Here is a 23,689-nt window from a genome sequence, read left to right on the forward strand (position 1 = left end):
GGGGGGCAGGGGACATGGGCAGAAAAAGGAAAGGGAGTAAGTACCCTGCCAAGAAATCTCCCAAGAATACAGCTCATATGGACGAGTTGCCGCTCGTCTCTTTTCTTATCTTTCCCGGCGCATCCGGGCTTGGGATGAATAGAAACTGCCCCCCCCGCCCCCACCCCCCCGAGGTTGTGCATCTTCATGGTTGCAGACTGCTGCCTTCACCTCCTGACCCCCACCCCAGCCCATGGCAGTTAGTCATCGGATGACTGGAAGAGTATAACTTGCTTCCTCACCAAGACCACGGGGATAACGTCATTCAGCCCTCTGGGATGAATGTGACCGTGGATTTCAGGAGCTCAGCACAGCACACCTGGCCAACCCCAAGCAGACAGTGTCCCTTGTGATGATGAAGTAGCCCTTGAATCAGCAAGTCCGAATTTTTCCAAGTCTAGGAAGCACTCACTTCACAGGGGGGTATCCGTATCCCTTTGGCAGGTGTAGCTTCACAGATGGATTCATCAGACTATAAACGCGGATGCTGCTCCCGTGCAGACCATCCAACTAATTATCCGTAGTCAGTTTCCCTGCTCACTAGGCGGCCTTCTCAGGTGGCATATCCCAACGGGCGCGCAATATGCTCATCGGGCTGACTTGAACATTCATGTCTGCTTGGCAGTTCTCATGCTCCTCGGAGTAAATAGAGGGCCACGACACTTTGTACACCAGTCTCTTGAGAACTCAATTGAACCCAAGGGACCGGCCAACCCGGTGCTCCCGCCGGCGCACCCGTCAAAATCAAATTTCAAATCCTATCAAGCTGAGTATCACTAAAATAATAGCACTCCAGGGTCTTTAAGCTGCCAGACAATCCCCAACAGACCTTCTCAGCTCAACTCTCACTGCCGCCGAGTTGGTGGCGACTCATAGTGACCCCACAGCGCAGGGTAGACTGGCCCCTGTGCAGTGCTGAGACTGTAACTCTTTCTTTACAGGAGTAGAAAGTCCCGACGTTTCCCCTCAGAGCAGTGGCTCTCGACCTTCCTCATGCCACGGCCCTTTCATACACTTCCTCGTGTTGGGGTGACCCCCCAACCATAAAGTTATTTTCGTTGCTACTTTTCATAACTATCATTTTGCTACTGGTATGAATCAACATGTAAACATCTGGTATGCAGGATGTATTTTCATTGTTACAAATTGAACACAATTAAAACATAGTGATTCACCACAAAAACAATATGTAATTATATATTGTGGAATATTTATTTCTAATGACAAATCAATCAACTGTTGTCTTGAAGCATGGTGTAGCCCGGGTAACAGTCTTCATACAGGTTACTCCTATGTGTAGCTGCATGTGGTCAGACCCGTCGGAGAATGATAGAGGAGCGGGGTCTCAGTTCCTAAGACCATTGGAAAACACACACTTTTCCTAAAGCACATCTGAAATCTGTGTTTTCTGATAGTCTTAGGCGACCCCTGTGAAAGGGTCATTCGACCCCCAAAGGGGCTGCGACCCACAGGTTGAGAACCACTGCCTTAGAGTGTCTGGTGGCTTCGAACTGCTGACCTTGAGGTTAGCAGCCCAACCTGGTGGCATAAGCACTATGCGGGGCTCCTACCCTGGGGTCCTAATATTCTCAGACCTTACTAAGACTATACCTCCTGTTTCTACAGCAAGAGATACGAATGGCTGCCCTGCGCACCAGGGGGAGCCTGGAGACTACTGTCTTTGAACGGAACACTATTTTTCAAAATGACCTCAGCAAACATTCAAGAAATTTCACATAAAAATACGAATAGGAACTTCCCGAGCACTAGAGCTATGGTGGCTGTCTCCTGCAGGGAGTGTCTGTCTCTCCAGTCCCACTTCAGCATTCCAGTACCAGAGACTTTGCCTAAATCCAGTCACTGCCGGCAGCGATCACATGCCTGGCCCTGGAGCCTGAGGTTCATGGCTTTTCTAAATAAGACTTGGGGAGTTTTTCTAAGAACTATCATGTCTTGCAAAAGAGGGGGGGAAGTCAGGAAGGAAATAAGCCTATCCCACGAACCCCCCCACCCCATGTAGCACAAACAGGAGCCCTGGGCGTACAGTCAGCTGTGAACTGAACTGCTAACCACGGGGTCAGTGGTTTGAATCCACCAGCAGCCCCATGGGAGAAAGACAAAGCTGTCTCCTCTTGCAAAAAATTAAAATCAGAACCCCAAAGAGGCAGGTCTACCCTGTCTGATAGGGGGGCTCTGAGCTGGCATTTGGCTCCTTGGCAGTGAGAGAGAGAGAATAGTGCAACCAGTTGTGAATTTGTAAATAGTCTCACCTTTCAGGGGAGACTCCAATTAAGATGGGCTTCTGGATATGTCTTAGTCCTCATCTGAGTAAATGGGACCTTAGGGGAGGGGTGGGATAAGATTGAGGGATGAGGAGCTCATACGCTTCTAGGACTGCGAATAGGGATTGGCAAGGGGGTGCACAGGGTGATGGGGAGAGGTGATGTGCACTGGGCGAGCCAGACACTCCTATTCTTCACCCTTCTCTCTTGCCAACACTCTCACCCAAGCAGTCCTATTTGAACTGACAGTACAGGTAGAGGTGAGATGTGCAGATGAGAACTGGAGTTACAGGTATTGCACTAGGTAGCAGTGGGGGATTCAGCAAGTAAAAAGGGCTGGGGGGAAACCCCAGCCATCCGGCTCACTTGGTCAGCTGGGAAGGACCATTTATATGAAAAGGAGTTGATGAAAATGACCTGGGCGAGGCAGAGCCTGGAGAACTCTGATTAGACAGTATCAAGAATATCTAAGCAGTTCAGGGGAGGATTATAAGGGCGAGCCTATCATAAGGTTGGATATATAGCCAACCCCCGCCCCAGGGGGATGAATAACAGAAATGTGGCTGAAGGGAGACAGTGTAAGACACAACATAAAAATAATGTATAATTGATCAAGTGTGTTAGTCTGGGTAGATTAGAGAAGCAAATCCATGTATGAGTTCCTAATAAAATGTAAAAAAAGAAAAGAGGAGAAAAAAATGATTAGGGCAAAGAATGTACAGATGTGCTTTATACAATTGATGTATGCATATGTATGAACTGTGATAAGAGTTGTATGAGCCCCTAATAAATTGTTAAAATAAATAAATTAATTAATTTTAAAAAAGAAAGATTTATATACAAGAGCAATTGAACATTGAGAAAACATCCCAGCCCAGTCCAGATCAAGTCCATAAGTCCCATATTAGCCCATATGTCCAACAGCAATCTATAAAGTCCTCTACAGACTCACAAAACCCATGCAATGATGCCGAATGTAGAAGATCACAGGCCAGTGGGTAGAAAGTCTTTGGATCCAGTGTTATTGGAAACATCTGGCAGGGGTCTCTGCATCAGGGTGGGTCCATGTGTCTTGTCAGCTGCTATGTCTCCCAGGGTGTGAGTAGAGGGTCTCCCCTCTCTAGGAAGACGTACCGGATTTCCCAGAATTCTCAGGAGAAGACCATGCCCACACAGAGGCGAAGACCATACCCACACAGAGGCCTCATTGGCTATGACCTGATTGACAAGCTAGATAGACTCCACCCCTACACTCTTAATCCTCAAAGTGACAAACAATTATATATCTACCACATCAAGGATTCACGAAAGTGGGGAGGATGGGGGAGGAAGGGGAAAAGAGGAGCTGATACCAAGGGCTCAAGTAGAAAGAAAAGGTTTTGGAAATGTTGATGGCAACATATGTACTTAATGCAATTGAATGATGGATTGTCATAAAATTTGTCAGAGTCCCCCCAAAATAAAATGATTAATTTTAAAAAAGGAAAAAAAGAAAGGATTATCACATCGTAGCCAAAGGGAGAGGAAATGAAGTTGAAGCAGTGAGGACATCAAGGGGCGGGACTGCTAAGGAGAACCCTCGAGCGCCCTTCACTTAGAGCATCCGGACAAGTGATCTGCGCTCAGAAGCGCAAGTCTGGCGTTTTATGATCCAGACGGAGCCTGTACAATCAGACTTCAGTCGCCCAATCGAAACCATCCATCAATTACTGCTCTACATCCAACCACGTTTTCCCTTTATAAACACTTAAGAGGGTTAGGCAAAGTTCCAAGGCATCCTTCATGACTCGCCCCTCTGCCTTTGCTCATGTGGCCTCTCTCTGGGGCATAAAACACATGCCACCACTCCTGCAGCCACAGCCGTCACCTTCCCCAAGGCTCATCTCCAACCACCGGTTCCACTGGTCGTGACTTTCTGTCCTCGAGAGCTAGGTGGCTCCGCAAAGCTCCCAAAGCGCATTCGTCTGAGAGGTGGACACTCAGTTCTGTAGCCCGGGGCAAGTCCATTGATCTCCTTGGTATCCGGATGAGACAAAGTGGCATACCTAAATCTCTCCACTGATTGTCATGGCAGAGGCAGAATTAGAACTCAGGTCTTCTGATTCTCAGTGTTACTCCCATAGTGTGCATGGCTGCTTTCAGACGTCTTAATTGCCAACCGTAAGCTTATTTGGCTCTACTTGAAGATAGATGTGAAAGTTAAAAGACTCTAAATCCGTCAGGGGAGCCCTGGTAGCGTAGTGGTTACACATTTGGTTGCTAACTAAAAGGTCAGCAGTTTGAAGTATGAGCTGCTCCTCCGGAGAAAGACGGGGCTTTCTGCTCCCATAAAGAGTTGCAGTGTCCGGGACTCACAGAGGCAGCTCCAGCTTGTCCTGTACGGTCACTGTGAGCTGGCAGCGACTTGATGGCAGTGAGCAATCAATCTGGTAGTGAGGGAGCATATTGTCCCATCTGGGCCGTCTGATGAGAGAGATCGGCTCCAAACACACATCTTCTGGGTTGACATTGCACACACTGATTCAGAGGCTCTGCTTTTAAGGAAAGCCTTGGGTGAGTCACTCTAGCCTATGGGAACTTACTTCCATTCTACCAAAGAGGTTTTCAAAGGCTAGGAATGTACCCTTGGATTCAAGGACAGTTGAAGGTCCCAAGGGTTACAGTAGTGGAGAAGGGAGCAATAGCGTTGATTCGTCTCAGGTAGCTCTCAGCAGATAATGACCCTGGGCCACAATCAGCACCATGAGGCCTATTTCTCTTGCGACTGATGCGACGGTGCTCCTTGCTCTGCTGCTTTTCCTAGGCTGCCTCTGAAAGAGGGCCCGTCACTGGAGGTTGCGCGCTCCCACTTTGGGAAGTTGCTCCCTTTGCTTCTTTGCAATACAGATGTCACAGTCATTCGACGGAGGCATGACGTTTCTGATTTCACTCAAGAAGCTACCATTCTGGTGACAACCCGGAGCCGCAGTTGAGCTCTGTCTGATTGGGGGTCACTGCCCTCCACCCTCCACGAAGAGACGTGGATGCTGCATGCATGACGGACAGACAGACGGTGAGCAGCATACTTCTCTGTTCTCCTACATACCGGATGCTTGTGTGAGAGGAAAGGAGATCGAGCACAGAGTTCTAATTTGGGGAGGGGAGGCTCAGGGATTTCTTTGGCAGTCTGGTGAAGTCTATAGAGCCCTTCTCCGCCTAATGTGTTTATAAAACGCACAGAGCAAAATGCAGAGGAAATCAACTCTATTGAAACGCAGTCCTCTCCGTGGACCTGTAGACCTTAAGCCTCTTGCCAAGTGGACATTGCCCCGCTACGTACCTAATATTTAACTCGGCTACGTGGAACGACAGGTTTAGAAAACACGACCTCTTAACCCAGAGCCAAACACCAAAACTCAAGCCCAAAGCTCCAGCCATGAAGTGACAAGGGGCTGAGTCATCTGAAGGCGCGCTGCTGGTTTTGTTAGCAGGTTACTGCTGGCCTGGGATGATTGCAGGGCAGTTCAAGGCTCTCTCTTAGAGTCCTCAAATCCCCTTCTCCCTGTCCACTCATGCTTGACGTCCCTTAACAGAGCCTAACTACTTTGGTTTAATTAAAGAGAGGATTTGCTCTTGTTACAAAGTGAATGCCCATGGGAGTGGCGAGACTCTCTGCCAAAGAGTTTTGCATTTCCTTTCAGCAGTGAAGCAGTTCTTTTTCCTGCCCGCAACCATAAACAGAAAGCTTAGGTGTAAAATAAGTGCACATTCTCATAAGAATGTGGTATAACTTGAGTGTGCTGGATTTTCTATATAACAATGACAACCGCCGAAGTCATGGGGCTGCTTTGATGAAGCAAACTGTGAAAACAAGAATCACAGGCAACGATGCCACTCTGTCTCCCTCGTTGTGTTTTATTTTCCTGCCTAAGATGGAGCGATTCCTGATGAGAACAGATAAGTGATTTCAAATCACTAACGATTTGTTACAGCACTTGTAATCGCATTATCATCTTCAATTAAAATACTCCAGAGCTTTAGAGAGTAGTGTAGGGTTTGGGTTTGTTTGTTTCAAACTCTTCATATTCCTTATTCATTAGAGATTAATGGGTGAGTACCTAACTTGAGGTACCTAACCTGATTTGATAAAGAGATTTTACAATTAAATTGAATCCTGCCTCCCTACTTACTACATAACATCGAACTGTACCTTAACCTTGGCCTCAGTTTGCCCGTCTGTGAAATGGCTGTCCGCCATGTTAAGCACACACGGTCACAATGTCTCTACTTTAGAGGGGTTAGAGTCAGCACAGGTCTAAGGGTTAAATGGACACGAAGCAGCATTTAGCTGTTTATGAAGTGGCGTGGAGGCTGGCCTCGCGACAACCTGTCACGTACCATGTTACATGTCCCATCATGGCCAGGTCACGTTTCTTTTCAGATGTCTCGGCCACTCTCTCTTTCAGATCTTCGGGAAACCCGACTCTCGAGTTAGGGAGTCCACGGTTGACGATGGGGCTCTATAGGGCAATGGGCCTTCGATCTGTTGTTATTATTAGAGCGTTGCAACCCAGAATTGCCTAATGAAGATAATATTGCTCATTTGAAATCAGGAGCGAACCAAACCAAACATCCAATGAACACTGAAGCCATCGATTGTGTTTGAACACTGAAGCCATCGATTGTGTTCTGTTATCGGGATGCAGACACGCCACACACCAAGTGTACGCCAGAGAGCGCCATGGGGGCGGTTGTGCACTGCATATTGTGCAATGCTGCCTGAGGGCCAGGCACGGCTGGGGGCACTTTACAAGCACTAGCTCACTTCATCCCGAGAATTGACTCATAAGAATAACGGTGTTAGCAAAGGCTCCTGAAAGTATCACAGAATTCCAGAAGAAAGCACAAGTCTGTCTTGAGAGACGCGTAACCAGAAAGCTCCGTGGCAGCAAGGGTACGTCTATCATAGGCTCTGTGCACTTCGTTAGCAGCACATGTTGCCCAGTCCCTAGAAAAGAACATCCTGCTTCACAGAGGCTTGGTGGCAAAGAGAGAGACCGTCCGCAGGATAGACGGACACACTGGCTGCAACAATAGGCTCCACCAGGGGAGCAATTGGGAGGCTGGGGCCCGGGTCGGGCAGTGCGCCCTGCTGCTGCATGCACGGCTGCCATGCCCTGGACAGCACCTCAGAATATGTGTGCATAAATCCCATTGTGTCTGCTCTTTAGGAGAGTGTATGTAAGCCAACCAGTCTCCAAAGATGACTACTGCAGGGAGGACAAATGAGGAGCTGGTACCAAGGGTTCAAGCAGAAAGAAAATGCTTTGAAAACGATGATGGCAGCATATGTACAAATGTGTTTGACACATGGATGGATCGATAGATGGATGTGATAAGAGATTAAGAGCCCCCAATAAAAGTATTTAATACAAAATATGACTACTGCAAAGCTACACCCTATGTGGTTAAAAACAACACCTTTATTAGACATTCAAATGAATATACATACACATAGAGCTAGTTGACAGCACAAATTAATCCATTATGATACCCAGTTTGTTAAAATTTGGTTTATAACATATATATATATATATATAGTTCTTCATTACATTTTAAGTCATTTAAGTATAATAAGGATAAAATTTTAATTAAATGCTCACAACCCCTGACGCCCTTCTGGGGTTCTCAGGAACAGTCTGGAAAGCACAGGTTGGAGCTCCATCACTCATTTACAGCGGAGTGAAGGGAGATAAATGAGATTCTTGTTTGAAAGCAAAGGTGTAAAAAAAGGAAAAGGAAGCCAGAGAGTTTTCAAAGTACTCATTTATTTTTTAGAAAGGCCAGCGGCATTAGTGCGCTGTCTGTAATCCCCATGACACCCTTGTCTTGCAGTCTTCCTCATCCTGACTGTGCAGGGAGGAGCCAAGGGCTCAAGATGTGCATTCATTTACCCAGTAGAACGCAGCTGCACAATGCTGAGATGGGACCACACACACAGACCAACCCTCCTCCCATCGAGCCACTCCTAATTCACAAGCAAGGAAAATGGAAATGAGCCAGGGAACGTAACCTACTCCTGGAAGCAGCTAGTTAATGGCAGAGCTCCCGCTGACAAGGATCAGGAAGAAAGGATGTCTTACCAGGTAAACCCTCTTGGGGAGGATGTGCAGCCAGACCTACCAAGGCCCAGCAACATCACTGATCACCTCGCTTCTAGACCAGACATCAGACTCTCCGAAGCTTCAATGCAGAGGCGGGACCGATGAGAGAACAAAGCAGTGGCTTCTCCTGAGTGTCTGTTTTGTGCAAAACAATGCTTGGTGCAGTCGATGGTGTGAAAAGCAGACAGGCAGAAGACAACAGGGCCCCTGTTTTCAGATCAGTATGCAGAGGAAGACATAATTATACGAAATATTCAATAGAGTCCCCGGAAAGGACGTTGGCCATCTTCAATTCCCGGACCATTCCAATCAAGTGGGTTTTAAAGGACAATACACAGCATGGCGCTCTACAACACACTAGCACCGTCCATGTGAGCACGTTGCAATAGCTCACTCTTGCAGAGCGCTTCGTCTGTGCCGGATGCTAGGCGCTGTCAGTTAGAATCTCACGCCGATCGGGGTACAATGCTCTAGGACGCAGAGGACGACGACTGCCATTTTGTCCCGGGAGGGACAGGCTTTTTCTGGGAGCTCTCCCCCTAGTAAGAACTCATGCCAGGCAGTAGGACCCAGAGGTACTGTGCTAAGATCTAAAAAGTACTTGAGTGCAGCATAAGGTTGGTTTGAGAAGGCAGACAGAACCTTAGCAGAGAAGCGAAAGAAGCACAGCATTCCAAGAATTCCGAGAACTTGCTACCGCGAGCTGTTGGATGAGATTGGCTGTCCTGAGCTAGGAAATATGTATAAAGGACTGCAGATCTCCTAGGAGTCCTGGTGGCTTAGTGGGTTCCCTGTTGGACTGCTAACCGCAAAGCCGGCAGTTCAAAGCCACCAGCTGCTCCACGGGAGAAAGAGGAGGTTTTCTCCGTCCTTAAAGATGTGCAGTGTCTGAAACCCCCCACAGGCGCAGTTCTCCCTTGCCCTTTCGGGCCACTGTGGACTGGAACGGGCACCACTGCAAAGAGTGTAGTGAGAGAGTGGCACATCGGCCAATGGCAACTGGCCCCTGGCTTTCTTCAGCTCTTCCTGCTGCTCCCAGCCAGCAGAACGAACCTATGCAGCAGCAGCATCCTCCTATAGGCCACCCCACCCGCTGCACTGGCAGACCCTTGTGGGTCCCCTGCGCCCGCCCCGCCCGCCTGCCCACCCAACCAGAAAGTCTTCCCAAGTAACCTGAAGAGGAGAGGAAGTTGTTTCGGCGCAGGAAGGGAGGTGATCTGCACATCATAGCAGTCGTTGGGCAATGACTTGTGTGTCATAAATAGGAGATGGCATTTCAGAATGTCCTTAAAGCGATTTCCTTTTGTTCAACTAATTTAATTTACCAAATGCGCCTAGGGAAATGGGGGAGGCGGAGGAGAGGAGGAGGTTGTAAGATGCTGACTCTACGCTTCGTGCAAAAAACAAAAAAAAACAGCGTTTGGAAACAAACAAACAAATAAACCCCACCCCCCACCCCGATCTCCAAGAAATGACATCCTATTCTTGTCTGCCGGCTGCCCCAAACTCTGCCTCGGTGCCAATCCCACCCTGGCAGGTGTGCACAAGAATGGATGCAGAACTTGGGTGAATACTCACATCTGGTTTTGGAAAAGGGGAGCAGAAGCGGCACAGAAGGAAGTAAAGAGATAATTGCTGGCTGGAACTACAGTACATTTTACTTGTGGGCAGAGGGCCAGCTTACAGCAGGCGGAATATGCAGGCCCGTCTTATTGGAATTCAGGGGTGGGCCTCCGTTCTTGTCCGGAGACAGCTGTAAACCAGCAGCCCATAGCATCCCAATCAGGCACCGAGTTTTGTCAAGGAATGCTGATATGTACAGAAGCAGCTTTGTCTGCTTCCACGGCACCCCTGCCTAGTGCGATGACAGTCCATCTCTGATTCCAGATGACAAGAACTGGATAGAAACTTAAAACAAATGGCGACCTTTCAAAAGATTAATTTGTTTACCAACAAAATGTTCCCTCTCCGTCATCTCCGATGGGGGTGACCTTCACTCTCCCACATCTAGGCGGAAGGGATGCTGACTGCAGTCATCTGTTAACTCCATCTCAGCAATTACTCCCTTTTTTATTTTTAGTGACAAGAAGGGTTTATTAATTCACTCTGCTTCTTGTTATGGTTTATAAATGCAACAAGCTCATTCTGAATTACTGCAGTGTAACATCAATTTGTTTAAATCTAATTCTGCTACCGTTGCCAAATTATGTTGTGACTGTAATTGTGGCCATATGCACAGGCTTAAAACACATCATGTTTTGAAATTGGCCTCCTCTCCGTCCACCCCCCCCCCTGTCCCCCTACCCCTAGTTCTGGAGCTTCTTCTAATCATTTGACATGAACACAATTGCCTCACTTTCCGTTACTTTATCATGGCAGAAATGGATGTGCTTTCCGTGTGAGGGAGATTACTGTGCACACCCCACGTGAAACAGTAGAGAATGAAGCTATGATTTGTGCAGTGTGGTTGCTACCCAACTAAGTGAGTGAAAAACACTGCATAACATATGCCTCATAAAACCTAGAAATCATAATGGTATTACATTCAACCTCATGAATAAATAAAAGGTTCTAAGTTTACATTGCCTTATATATTTATTTATTTGGAAAGTGGGACCGAAGGATTGGTATAATTCTATAGCAACTCCTCGCTTGCCAAAAAGAAAAATGCTTCTATGATTCTTTTCTAGGCCATAACAGTTACAACCAGAGTTATTTGTGCAGCAAGTCAAGGCAATGTTTTGTTTGGCGGTTTTGTTCTGCATTCATAATCTTTCTTTTGAAATTCGTGTTAACAGATACATGCTGCATGTCTTTTAAGAAACCTTTTTTATTTAGAAGAAAATAAATCAAAGTCAAGTTTCCTGTAGCTCTCTCCATGGGCTGCAGCATTCCGAAGGAGGGCAGTGCAATGTGACCAGGGACTTCTTGTCCCTCTCCCCACAAGGACCTGTCAGTCCGCAGACAAAGTGCTGAAAAAATCACGAGTGAGTTTGGCTTTTAATACTTTTGGGGGGTGGGTCAATGGATTTTTTTCGCAATAGAGTCACAAATTACAGCATTCGGAAGGCGGAGTTGCGGGTGTGTGTGTGTGTGTGTGTGTGTGTGTGTGTGTGTGTGTTTTCAATATGGTCAAATCTTTGCACCCTTATTACCAGAGGGGACGCACCTCTTCATATAATGGAGAAAACATCCACTTCCAGGAAGTAATCCTGTAATTTGGCTCCATATTAAAATTTCCTCAATAATAATAATAGTAATCCACGATTACTGACAGGCTTTTAACAAGCTGTGCGAGTTTCACAAGGAGGAAGAAAACGCCTGGCCTTCGGCAGCCAAACGGTGCCCCTCTGAGTGGGTAGAGTGGTTCTACAAGGCCATTCGCAGGATGCGGCTTTTCTAATGAACTATACATCACAGAGCTACACACATTGTTTCACTTCAGGCAAGTGCTTTCAAAACCATTTCTCTAAGTGGTCAATCACCGCTGGATTTCCCACCACCGTTCAACACTCGGTTTAAAACCAAACCCGCCCCACCCCCTGCATTTTCCCCAGAGCAGCTGTGGCACGGGCGCCTGTTTGCCAACAACAAAATAAAAAGCCTGGCTCCGGGCAGGACCACCGCCTTCCTGAATCAGCAGCAAGTGACAGGGGCCACCATTCTGATCGAGATGTCAGTAGTCCGTTTGGGAAACATGGACATGAATTTTTTATGTGCTCTCAGGAAAGTTTTTTTGGGGAAAAAGAAAATCTGTTCTCACTACAGTAAAGGTGTTTGTTACCTAGATTCCATGCCAGGCAAAGGTTTTCCCCCAACCTTCTGAACTCAAAGGACGCGGGAATGATAACCAGACTAGGCATCATTTGGGCATTAGCAAACCTGCAGTAAATGGTTAAGATTCTGATACGTTTGTAGGAGCCCCCAATAAAATGATGTTTAAAAAAAGATTCTATTCCAGACTTTGGATATGATTTTGCAGTCCCTCTTTATATCTGAATCTTCACTCAGATTCACGAGCGCAAAGCATCATCCTCTCAAAACCAAGAGACATGCCTTTTTCAAACTTCAATGCTCATCAGAAAAAGTTTGTCTGACACGCAGCCACAGCCTTGGGCTACGAAGTCCCTGCACTCCACCAGCTGAGCCAATATTAATTCTAGAAGGAGGAGAAAACCAACAACAACAGGAGAGAAATCTGCTTCTGTCTGGATAGCCAAAGAAATAATATTTTTATTTCAAGGGCTTTGGGCTCAGGGGAAGCCGACAAAAATGTTTTCACATTATTCACAGTGACATTTTAAATAAAGTTTCCACAGGAACAAAAATATCTAACTTTCTGGTTATTTTGGGGCCATAAAAGTATGTTTATGATAAAGTGCTCTTATCATCAGCCTGCGTGTCGGAGAGACATGAAAGGAGTACGCAGCTGAGCATTTCTACGTAGGAAAGCTAGGAGATTAATCTAAGGGACCATTATGCTGGCTAGAAGTGGTTAAACAATTCCATTTTAAAATTCATCTTGGCTTTCGTTTTTTCACCAAAGTACACGTCTAAGAGCTTTTGAGAGAAGCCAAAGGTTAAAAATGTACGTGGGGGCTTTTTTAAAGGTGGTAGAAAAACGCCGTTATCTTTCAACTCCATTTTCCCAAGGAGTTGTTTGAAGCCCCTCCCATAGAGCTGTCCCCCTCGTAATCGAAAATACATATGGTTTAAAATATATGAAAATGGTGAGACATCCTCTTTAATTTTCCCAAGACAACACCACAATCCCGAGGGAGTCCAGCGTTCACACTGGCAAACTTAGCGGCAAATCCAGAGCAAACAGCACAGGCTCAGGCGGAGGCCCCTGAACTCCAAGCTCCTTTGGATGGTCTTTCCCTCGCGTCGTTTTGCTGACTTAAAGGATTCGCCGCGGCTTGCTTTACATTTAGAATTAGATTATGAGGTGTTTGCATCTTGTACGAGTACCCGAGCACCTGCCAGAGAAGCAGGTGCTGTGTGTCTGTTTGTTGTTGTTGGCTTTCCTAGTGGAAAGCCTACTGTCAAGGCAATAAACTGCTTTCAACTTCACAATCAATTCTCCTCGTTGTTAAATGATTCCCTCCCTGTTAAAAATGTATGGTACTAGATTTGTCTGAAATACTCTTGAATAGGGTGGAAACGAATGAGCTACACATCGGGCTTTTAAAATGGGTTGACCTTTTCTCAATCAAGTTCAAATTCCAAACAGGACGAGAGCCATTCCACTTTACCGCTTCCAAATTCAAAAACAAAAAGGGTCACACCTTTTACTTAAATTGTATCTTCTCTTACCAACACATGATTTTTTTAACAATTTATTAGGGGCTCATACAACTCTTATCACAGTCCATACATATACATATATCAATTGTATAAAGCACATCTGTACATTCTTTTCCCTAGTCATTTTTTTCTCCTCTTTTCTTTTTTTACATTTTATTAGGGACTCATACAACTCTTATCACAATCCATACATATACATACATCAATTGTATAAAGCACATCCATACATTCCCTGCCCCAATCATTCTCAAAGCATTTGCTCTCCACTTAAGCCCTTTGCATCAGGTCCTCTTTTTTTTCCCCCTCCCTCCCCTCTCCCCCCTCCCTCATGAGCCCTTGGTAATTTATACATCGTTATTTTGTCATATCTTGCCCTATCCGGAGTCTCCCCTCCCCCCCTTCTCTGCTGTCCCTCTCCCAGGGAAGAGGTCACATGTGGATCCTTGTAATCAGTTCCCCCTTTCCAGCCCACTCACCCTCCACTCTCCCAGCATCGTCCCTCACACCCTTGGTCCTGAAGGTATCATCCACCCTGGATTCCCTGTGCCTCCAGCCCTCATATGCACCAGTGTACAGCCTCTGTCCTATTCAGCCCTGCAAGGTAGAATTCAGATCATGGTAGTTGGGGGGAGGAAGCATCCAGGATCTGGGGGAAAGCTGCAACACATGATTTTTAATGCTTTGGAAAGAAGAGAGGGGCGAGCTCATGCCAACAGTGCGTTACTTACACAGGCTTTTCTCTGATTAATAAAGGGCAAGCTGATTCCGTAGTTGGCATTTACAGCGGCCCGGTGGTGGATGTTCTCAGGATCCTGCATGATTTTTACGTTCAGCTCCGTCTTTTGCTACCAACAAAGAAACAATGAAAGTTTCATGCTGGATGAACAACAACAACATAATGCTTCCTTACATCTTATCCCCTCAAAGGAATATAAAGTTCATTGGAAATAATTACGGTGATGTAATTCTCATTGGAAAACATGTAGGTCTTGGAATCTTTTATTCAGGCTGCTAACTGGTCCCTTTTAGCCACACACAAAAGGGACTTTTCTGCAGGTTGTCTTCCACACAGCCTAGTGCTCACACACATCAATCTTCGGATGTCACCCTGTCTTCAGAATAGCGCTTCGAGCCAGCAGAGGTGGGAAAAGACGAGAATACTTGGTCTCCATTTGTTTTCCCTTTGATTTAGCCAATGGAACCTATTCTGCGAACAGGCAGGTAGAGGGCCCCCTTGGTCTGTCCGTGCGGCCACTTTCCTCCCGGGGCCCTTTAAGGCAGATTTTCTGTTTGGACTTAGTAAGTTTGCCACCGCAAATATATCGATCTCTTGCCAAGATGTGTGTTAACTTTAAGAAACGTTTATGCTTTCCGGAGAGAAAACTTAAGACAGCCCGCTTGAATCACTTCCTCCTCGTGTTAAAATGATTCCCAGAGGGCGAAGCGGAAATGGTGCAAAGAAGGGGCGCAGGCTCAGAGCCCTCTGCCCCAGCTTGCTCTAGCCTGGCCTCCCTGGGTGGGATCCTGGATCAGTCATTTCCTCTCTTTGCAAGCCTGTTTTCTTACATGCAAAATGAGCCCATTAGACTTGACGATTTCTCTCTCGGTATCTCCCCAAATTTAGCATTTATAATTGAGGTTTATGGATCAATACTTAAGAGATTCGGTATTCCCAACAGTTTCTGAAGTCTTTTGAGACTTTTAAAAAATTGACATGGAATGCACATACCATCAAATTCACCCCCTTTGAATGGTGTAACCCCGTGGCTTTTAGTACATTCACAAAGTCCTGCAACTTCTACCACCAGCTAATTCCCCAATATTTTCATCCACACTCCAACGGGAATCCCACACCCATTGCGTGGGTGCACCCCACTCCCTCTGCCCCACACCCCCTGGCTCGGTCTGTCCAGATTTGCCGAGTCTAGACATTTCATAAAAGTGGACTCACCCAAAATGTGGCCTTTCTGCATTTTTTTTAAGGAGGTTGGGGTGTTGCAAGCAATTTTTTTTTTTTACAAAACAGACTTTCTGTAAGTTAACCATCTTGGTTCTGAGGGTGGTCTGATGGAATTATTAACATGGTTGTAGGAACCAGACAGATTACTTCACAATCCAGTTATTTCTTTGATCAGAAACTTTCAAAATTGGCCTGGGCCTAGGGTCAAAGTCAAGGGAAAGGCTACAAAAATATCTATGGAATGCATGCTGTTCAGATAAGCTATTGCTTAATACAGGCGCCAAGTCTTCCTTTTATTTGTTTTTGTTAACAGCAGTTTTTAAACAAAATCTCCAAATAACGGCTCTCGACTGCCCGTTCATTTAACCAGTGCAAGGACACACGGGTTGCAAGCAGGACACATCTATTCCCTGCTCCTTGAGGTGCATGCAGTGACAAACATAACGTACTGCCTAATTACAAACGGCTTCCCTTTCCGCGGGTAACCGCAGACTCACAGTACTACTCCGGGGTGTTTGCATGGAAGCCGAGGGCCTCCTTTATTGAAATTAATACCTGAACATAATTTTTTTCCGTCTTAATTAAACTTCCAGAATAATTTCCATTCCGCCAAGGATTGGGAAATTGCTGATATGTATTTTATTGACTGGATGTGGCTTCTGTAATTAGGGTGTTTCTTTAAAAAGTGTATTCTGGCTACAATGGGTGGTAATAGCTTCATCTATCATGTCTAAGCTTTGTTAGAAAAACTTTTTAATTCTTGGATCATTGGCTCGGTGGACCATAGCAATGCCTCTCGTTTTATTGTGCTCTATCAGCTTTGGGTGGCGACAGAACTGGTGAAGGGAGGAAACGAGCAAATATTGAATGTGGGTTAACACTGGCATTAAACTCCTGGGGTTTTCTGCTCATCTTGACACTGCTGTGACACAGATATTTCTGAAAAGAAATCAGTATGTAGTATGTTCTCAACAACAGAAACACCAACTTACAAAAAAGAAAGAAAGCAGTTTGTCATTGGAAACCCAACAGAAATGCGAGGCTGCGTGATGAAGTTATTATTGGCTTCTAAAGCAACGGGAAAGGTTCTTTAAACTTATTATGTTAAATTCTAATGTTACTAACCATGCTAATTAATTAATGGTTCACATGATTAATTCTGATAGTCACCATTTTGGCACCAAATCATGTATATACTAAGATAACACAATATTTAGAACACAAGATTTAATTTCTCTTTCAAAAACACATTAAAGCCTTCTAAATTTAAATAATATTAACATATCAAATCAGTTTAAGAAATTCACTATCAAATGTATTCAACCCCCAAATTTGTCTTCTACAGTTAAGGAAATAATATTTATAAGCATACACTTATAAGACAATTATAGATTAAAAAATGTAAACATTATTAATCATTCCACCAAGCAGAAAGACGTGTTCTGGGATCTGGTAATTTTTTACCAATAATCAGATAAATATCAGCAATAACCTCAGACACATTCCTCAAATTGGTCAAGAAAAAACCCAGCAATTTATTTAATCTATCTTGAGCCACTAAGCAATCTAAACTTGATATCCTCTCCTTTTGATAGTAATTACATGCAGATATATCAAATGTGACTCTCATTTAGACTTTGGTTTGTAAGAACAAAAGTTATTATCAGAGCCAATTACTGTTTTACCTACATGGCTGCACAGAAGCAGGGAGCTCAATTTTCATCTCCTCGGTGATTTTGTGGTATTTATTTTATTGCTATGCCCACAAAGCTGTACAAGAAGGAAATGGCTTATGCTATTAAAACTAGGGTTTGAATACATGAGAGGCGAAGGTTTCTTTTGGAAGAACTTCTGAATTAGAAACACTAGGCAGCGTGTAATGCTTGCTCCCCAGACATGGGCAGACCATAAAATAGTGCACATCTGAGCAGTAGATCCCATACAGAGTAATCAAAATGGAAATGCTTCACAAACAAAGTTGAGGCAGGCTATTTACTAAGTTACAGCATTAGCAGCATTACATTATTCTCAACAGTGTTTGCTACAAGTCATGCCTTCTAAAGTGGGTATTGCTTAATGTCATATCCCCACTGGTTAAAGGCGTCTGCTGTTTAATACCAAAGCTAGAAAAAGAGTTTTGAACACTCGGATTCTCGCAACCATTATTATATTTGATGGCAAGAACAATGGATTGGAGCCCTAGCTAGCCATATAATCTTGGGTGAGTCATTTCACCCCCTGGAGCTTTCGATTTCTCATTTGCAAAAATGGGTAATAACACCTGCCCTCACAGGGCAGTCTGTGAGGTTCCAATGACTAATGGATGTGAAGTGTCTCACCAGCGATAAGGGGCTCCCACTGGCCAAAACATAATGACAGCCATGGGTTGATATGCTTCAAACATACAGAAATCCAGGAGTTCTTAATAATATTTTCCCTTCCCTTTCCTCCCGCCCCCCAGGTGATAACCGTGATAAACTAAAATATGATCAGTTACGGGAAAGGATCAGGCATTTAGACTGCCTTACCTTAAAAAACAGCAACAAATACAAAATGTTTTTCAGTTTCATTAAAGAGTCGCTAAGGGTAAGTTCTTCATAAAAGCCAGCACATGCAGAAGGCATGGTAGAATGATAAAACCGTGTATTAGGTAAACATCAATGGTTCTTACTACCATTAGGTGAATGGTTGTAGGGACCTTCATAATGGATAGATCAGATGAGTCAACACTCATTGAGCAAGAACATCATCTACAACATGAAAACAGAGATTGCCTCCTGAGGTGTTCTGAAAAGAAGTCCTCAAGACCCCTGTCAGGTATCCCTGCAGAAAAACCAACCTGATAGAACCCCAATCTGATTGAGCGTCCAGATAAAACCACCAGTTGATAAGGTGTTCTGGGGACCGAGGGAAATCAGGCAAATCCAGATGCTGGGAAAGACCTACATGAGAAATGGCCTGGCTTCTTCAACAAATAAATGGCAGTTCTTTCAAAGAAGACACAATCTGGTGCAGTCAACAGAGGCCCAGCTGCAGAGTGGGGGCCTTCTTTGTCCTCTGACTCCACCACACAAGACTTGAAAGACATTTTTGAGACCATCCAGGAGAAAGCTAGACCTAGATGGGGAATTCCATGTTATTAGTGAATTATTGTTAAATTTCCTAAGGGTGCTAATAGTTGTTTTCTTAATACCCTTATCAGCTAATAATCTGAAGTATTTAAGGACAAAATTCTACAATGTCTACATTTTGCTTTCAAAAACTTCACACAAACACACAAAACAAGAGTAGCGGGAATAGATGAAATAAGAATGGCAAAGTTATGGCAACCTGTCACGCGGAGGACAATCATGATTAAACTTTCAGTCCAGTTAGATAGAATCATTCAATACTTTATTGTTGCAGTTATTATTCCAGCGCTCACAGTCTAGTGACACTAAGATTACCCCTCTCGGGTGCTCACCACCCTCCCGTGATTCCGACTCATAGCGACCGCAGAGCAAGAACTGGACTGTCCCTGTGGGTTTTCAAGACGGAAACTTCTCACAGGAGTAGAAAGCCTCGTCTTTCTCCTGCCCTGAGTGGCTGGAGGTCTCAAACTGCTGACCTTGCAGTTAGTAGTTAGAAGTGGTTGATGAGAAAGTGGTGATGGGATTGATGAGAAGGGCTCACGGCAGGAGCAAAGGCCTTGAGAGTGGGGCTCGAATGCGAGGAAGGCGACACCGGCATCACGGCAAGGGGAAGACGTAGAATGCCAATTCAGATAAAGAGGGGTTGATGGGTTAGTAACGGTGTTGACAAGTTAAGATGAAGTTTGTTAGTGTGTGTGATGGGTAGTTTGTGCCAACTTGACTCTGGTAGGAGCATGTGGGTGGAGTTTAGCCTGTCAACCAGGTCACACCTTGACTGGAGGGCAATCCAGGTAAGTGGCTAACTGGAGGTGGGCCACCCTTTCTGCCTTCCCCTGCAGAGAGCTGCCCAAGCCACGCTGCGACATGCGAGCCCTGTGATGATGCGGCCCCCGCCACGGGACCCACAAGGCTTGATCTGGAACTGGGCTGGGCGGTTTCCTTGATGTTAGTGACTTCTTGATCGAAAGCTCTCTCTTACACCTATTTGAGTGTCACTGAATTTGTTTCTCTGGTCAACCTGGCCGAACACCGTGTGTGCCTGAAACCTGGAAGGCTATTTCTCAAGCAAGACAGAATTTCTTTCTTTCATGTTTATGCAGTACAGAAAGAGACGTAGGTCCACAAAATTGTCTGGCACCAGCCTCATTTCCATCTCAGCCATCTGCCTTCTCTCCATGGCCCACGGGTGGCTCCTGGAGTTCCAGCCACCATAGTCGCATTCCAGAGGAGGATACAGGGAAAGAAAAATGTCACAGGATGTCAGCCAGCTATTGTTGAGAAAGTTTCCTTCACACTTCTCACAATACTTCTCCTTATATTGCATTACCAGCGCTTAGTCCAATACGCCAACCTTGCACTAACAGTGACTTATGTTTCTGGAAAAGGTGCTATGAGTTAAAAAATATGTACCAAATTAAATCTGCTCATAAAAACAATGTCATTAAGACATAGCCCAAAGGACCTATGCTTGATGTCCATTTTTAAACAGGAATAACCCCACATAACATATTTAATCATTTGTTCCATTATCTATAACTGATGTACACTATAAAGAATAAACCCTATTAAAGCCTAGATGTAAGCTAATGGAATGGTAGCCAATTACGGCAAAACTTATGATAGAGTATCATAATATACTACACATATTTCTAAGGTGACTTCATAATTGCCACACATTAGTATTATTGCAACCAACCAGGAAGTTGAAAGGTCACCTTTATCAGGAGTAGTACACTGGGAACATTCTTGGGAAAGATTTAGAAAGATGTATCTACAGAAAATTCCGGGAATAGTTATGGGACATTTGTGGGCAAACTCGAGAGTTTATTCTACTGCCCTCTCAATCCTCCCACTCCCCCCACCGCGCCCCACAGGAAATGTCCCTGTTGTTAAACACAGGCAGCTCTGAGGTTTTCATTCTTAACAATGAGGAAGAAACAGCAAGTCTTTGAGGGCAACGAGAGCCAAGGGGAATGCCTTCCTTAGCTTTACTTTAGTGCCCGCTCTCAATCTCATTGTTTTCTCATCTGCAAAATGCAGACAGCCATCCTCCCCCCTCACAAAGTGTCACGATCAGAAAATATCCTTGTGCCTAACACAGGCTTCTGGCTCTTCCCGGTTCAGTTTTTGCCCTTCCACGTCACCTAGCAGTCCTGTATGGAAAGGCCTGGGAGACTTCCCATCTTGCTCAGGGCATTATCCAGTCTTCACAACGGTCTCTAAGCTTGATGCCTACTTCTCCCCAGCCTCCCTGTGGTTCGCACTCCTAAACCGGGTCTGCACAGACAGTGGTTCCTCTGCCGGACGAGCTCTTCTAAATGGTCCCCTGCTCGCTCAGCTTTCTGCCCAAAGGCGACCTTACAAGTGAGGCACCGCCACAGTCCCTGGGTGCCTGCCCACCAAGCACAGTACTGCATATGAACTTTGCAACTTGCTCATTGTCTGTTTTCCTGTGCCTGTTCCATCCTGCCCAACTGGAAGTGCTACGACAGCTGGACCTTTTGAATGATGCCTCACGTTGTGCCTGGTACTTATTAGGTCTATAAATAATAGAGGTTAATTAGTACTTATCAACACATAGTGAGGATTCATGTTTACACAGCACTCCCCATGTACTGGACTTTATAAAGACATCCTTGATATGTAAATTATATACATGCATATCATTTATCTTTAACACAGCCCTGCAAGGGAGATCTTATTGTTGTGATCCTTATGAATTCTGAATTAACTGGAGCACAACTAATACTAACATTAGGGAGGCCTGGTCGTGCTATCAGGAAGCATTGGACTTGTACACACGAGGTCACTTGCTGCTCTGAGGGAGAAGGTTCAGCTATCTGCGTCTGGGAAGCCGTATCGCCTCAGAAACTCTGTCTGGTGCGGATGCTGTGGTGCGTCTGTCTACTCCAGGCCTACTGTCTGAGCGACGGTTATGACAACGAGAAACAGAAAGGCCTTCTGCGTTCGTTACTCGACACTTAACAAGTGAGATCGTCAGTTCAATGGGTGTATCTCAACAGAACAGCAAAACAATTTGGGGTATCTTTGAGGCCATCTGCATAGGAGCTGGGCATGTGGCACATTGGGGATTACTGTTGATTTGGGACTTTCTACCCCGTCAAGAGGTCTGGTCTTGCAAGCCCACAGGGGAAGCTCTGCTCTGTCTTACCGAGTTGCTGGAAGGCAGCGGTGAGTTTTTGAAGCGTTGGGTGAGTTCGGTTGGTGTAATAACGATGTGGTTAAGTGGGAAAATAGTGTTACTTTGTTTAAAGATGCATGTTAAAGCACTCAGGGTGAAATATCATGATGTCTTCATTTTATATTAAAACCTTCTGGTGGAAAAACGAAGCACATATCGTCAAGGTTCATAACTGTTAAACCTAGCTGGTGGAGAAATGGCTGTCCATATTCAATTTGGGGAACGTTGGCTTGTTTTCATAAAAGGAGGAATTTTTAAAAGGCATAAAAAAGGAAAAGGTGTGTTTTTTAAAGTTCTGGTTCCTGTGGTTCTTTATATTCTGATGGTAGAGCTCTCAGTGCTTGTCTCATGGTGGGCATTCTCCTCCCCCCCACCGACTCTATGAAAGTGAGCTGCTGTCTCCCCAGCAAGGTACAAACAAGGCTCAGCTCCAGGGAAGACCTGGGCGTCAACCCTGACTTGCTCTGACTTTCCCGTTCTTCGACCTCACATTATTGCCCCATCAGGTCAAAAACCTTCAGAACCCGAGTCTGGGCCAGATGCTCTTCCCCATTACTTTCCTGATTAGAACTAAACGTACAAACTCAGACCTCCCCCATCTCAGTCACAGGTGTTGCGCAGGTGTGCACGTTGCTTCTCAGGCTAGATCACAATGTATGTTTTACGTCTATTTGGCTATGAAAGCACCCATGTTAAGGAATCGATACAGCGAATGACTCTCAAATAAGGAGACAGGTTCGTTGCCCCTGCCCCATAAACACACCCAGAACATCCTCCTTCCAAGGAGCTCCTTTGATCTAAACTCTTTAGGAATTTCTGTTTTGAAAATCATCAGACACAAGAAGATCATCATAAACTTTTTCTCCTTCCTGCTTCCTTATCTTCGGTGGTTTTGATTTCTACCCCTTTTCTTGACTCGTGTGAGCACGTGTGCCTAAAGCCCAAGGGGCCCAGGGGGTAATCTGGATGGAGCCGGACTGAAGGAAAGCCTTCAGAGTACGGGCTAGGAGAGACGAACATGGGAAACATTGGGGGGACCTTGGGGGAGTCACACGGTCACTGGGCCAGGCAGGGCTCCAGTCTCACTCTGAAATAACGATCTAATAGACTGTGTGCATGTTACCTACCACATCAGGGCCAGGCTTTCCCGCTCTATAAAACAAGGGCGCTGAATCAGATCTAAGAGCCTGTATAGCTTTAAGAATCTTCAGGTAGGGGAACGTCCCAGAGAATCTTCTCGAGAGGCAGGCAGGCACATGGGAACAGATAGTCTGGGCAGACTACCTCCTAGTTCTAGGACCTAACACAAGTACAGAAGTTCCCTCCTCTGACTACAACTGTCCAATGATGCCCTAACAATGGCTCTCAAAGCTTGAGGGTCTGAAAAATACAGAGTGAAACTAGCTACCTCTAGTGAGAGCTCACTGTCACAATTAGTGTCTAAAATGGAGCTATGACGACTTGCGGACGATGAGGCTGAAGGGCCTTGGGCATCAGGGACTAGGATGGATTAGCTAACTGTAGTGATCCTTCCACATCTGGGATTCTAAGCGCTTTTTAGATTTAGGCTAATAATAACAGCCGACAGTAGGAGGTGAGCACCCTGTGTCAGGTATTGTGCTATT

General features: G+C 45.4%; 1 protein-coding gene across 1 annotated transcript in view; it reads right to left on the reverse strand.

Moving 5' to 3' along the window:
- The window catches only part of IQCH (IQ motif containing H), a 208,742-nt gene that overhangs the window by 179,513 nt on the left and 5,540 nt on the right, over positions 1–23,689 (reverse strand). Inside the window, exon 2 of the mRNA XM_075535753.1 lies at positions 14,500–14,616. Coding sequence (XP_075391868.1) covers positions 14,500–14,589 — 90 coding nt within the window. The 5' untranslated portion in view covers positions 14,590–14,616. The remainder of the gene's footprint in view (positions 1–14,499; positions 14,617–23,689) is intronic.

Source organism: Tenrec ecaudatus, chromosome 17, assembly GCF_050624435.1.
Source record: "Tenrec ecaudatus isolate mTenEca1 chromosome 17, mTenEca1.hap1, whole genome shotgun sequence".
Classification (NCBI taxonomy): Eukaryota; Metazoa; Chordata; class Mammalia; order Afrosoricida; family Tenrecidae; genus Tenrec; species Tenrec ecaudatus.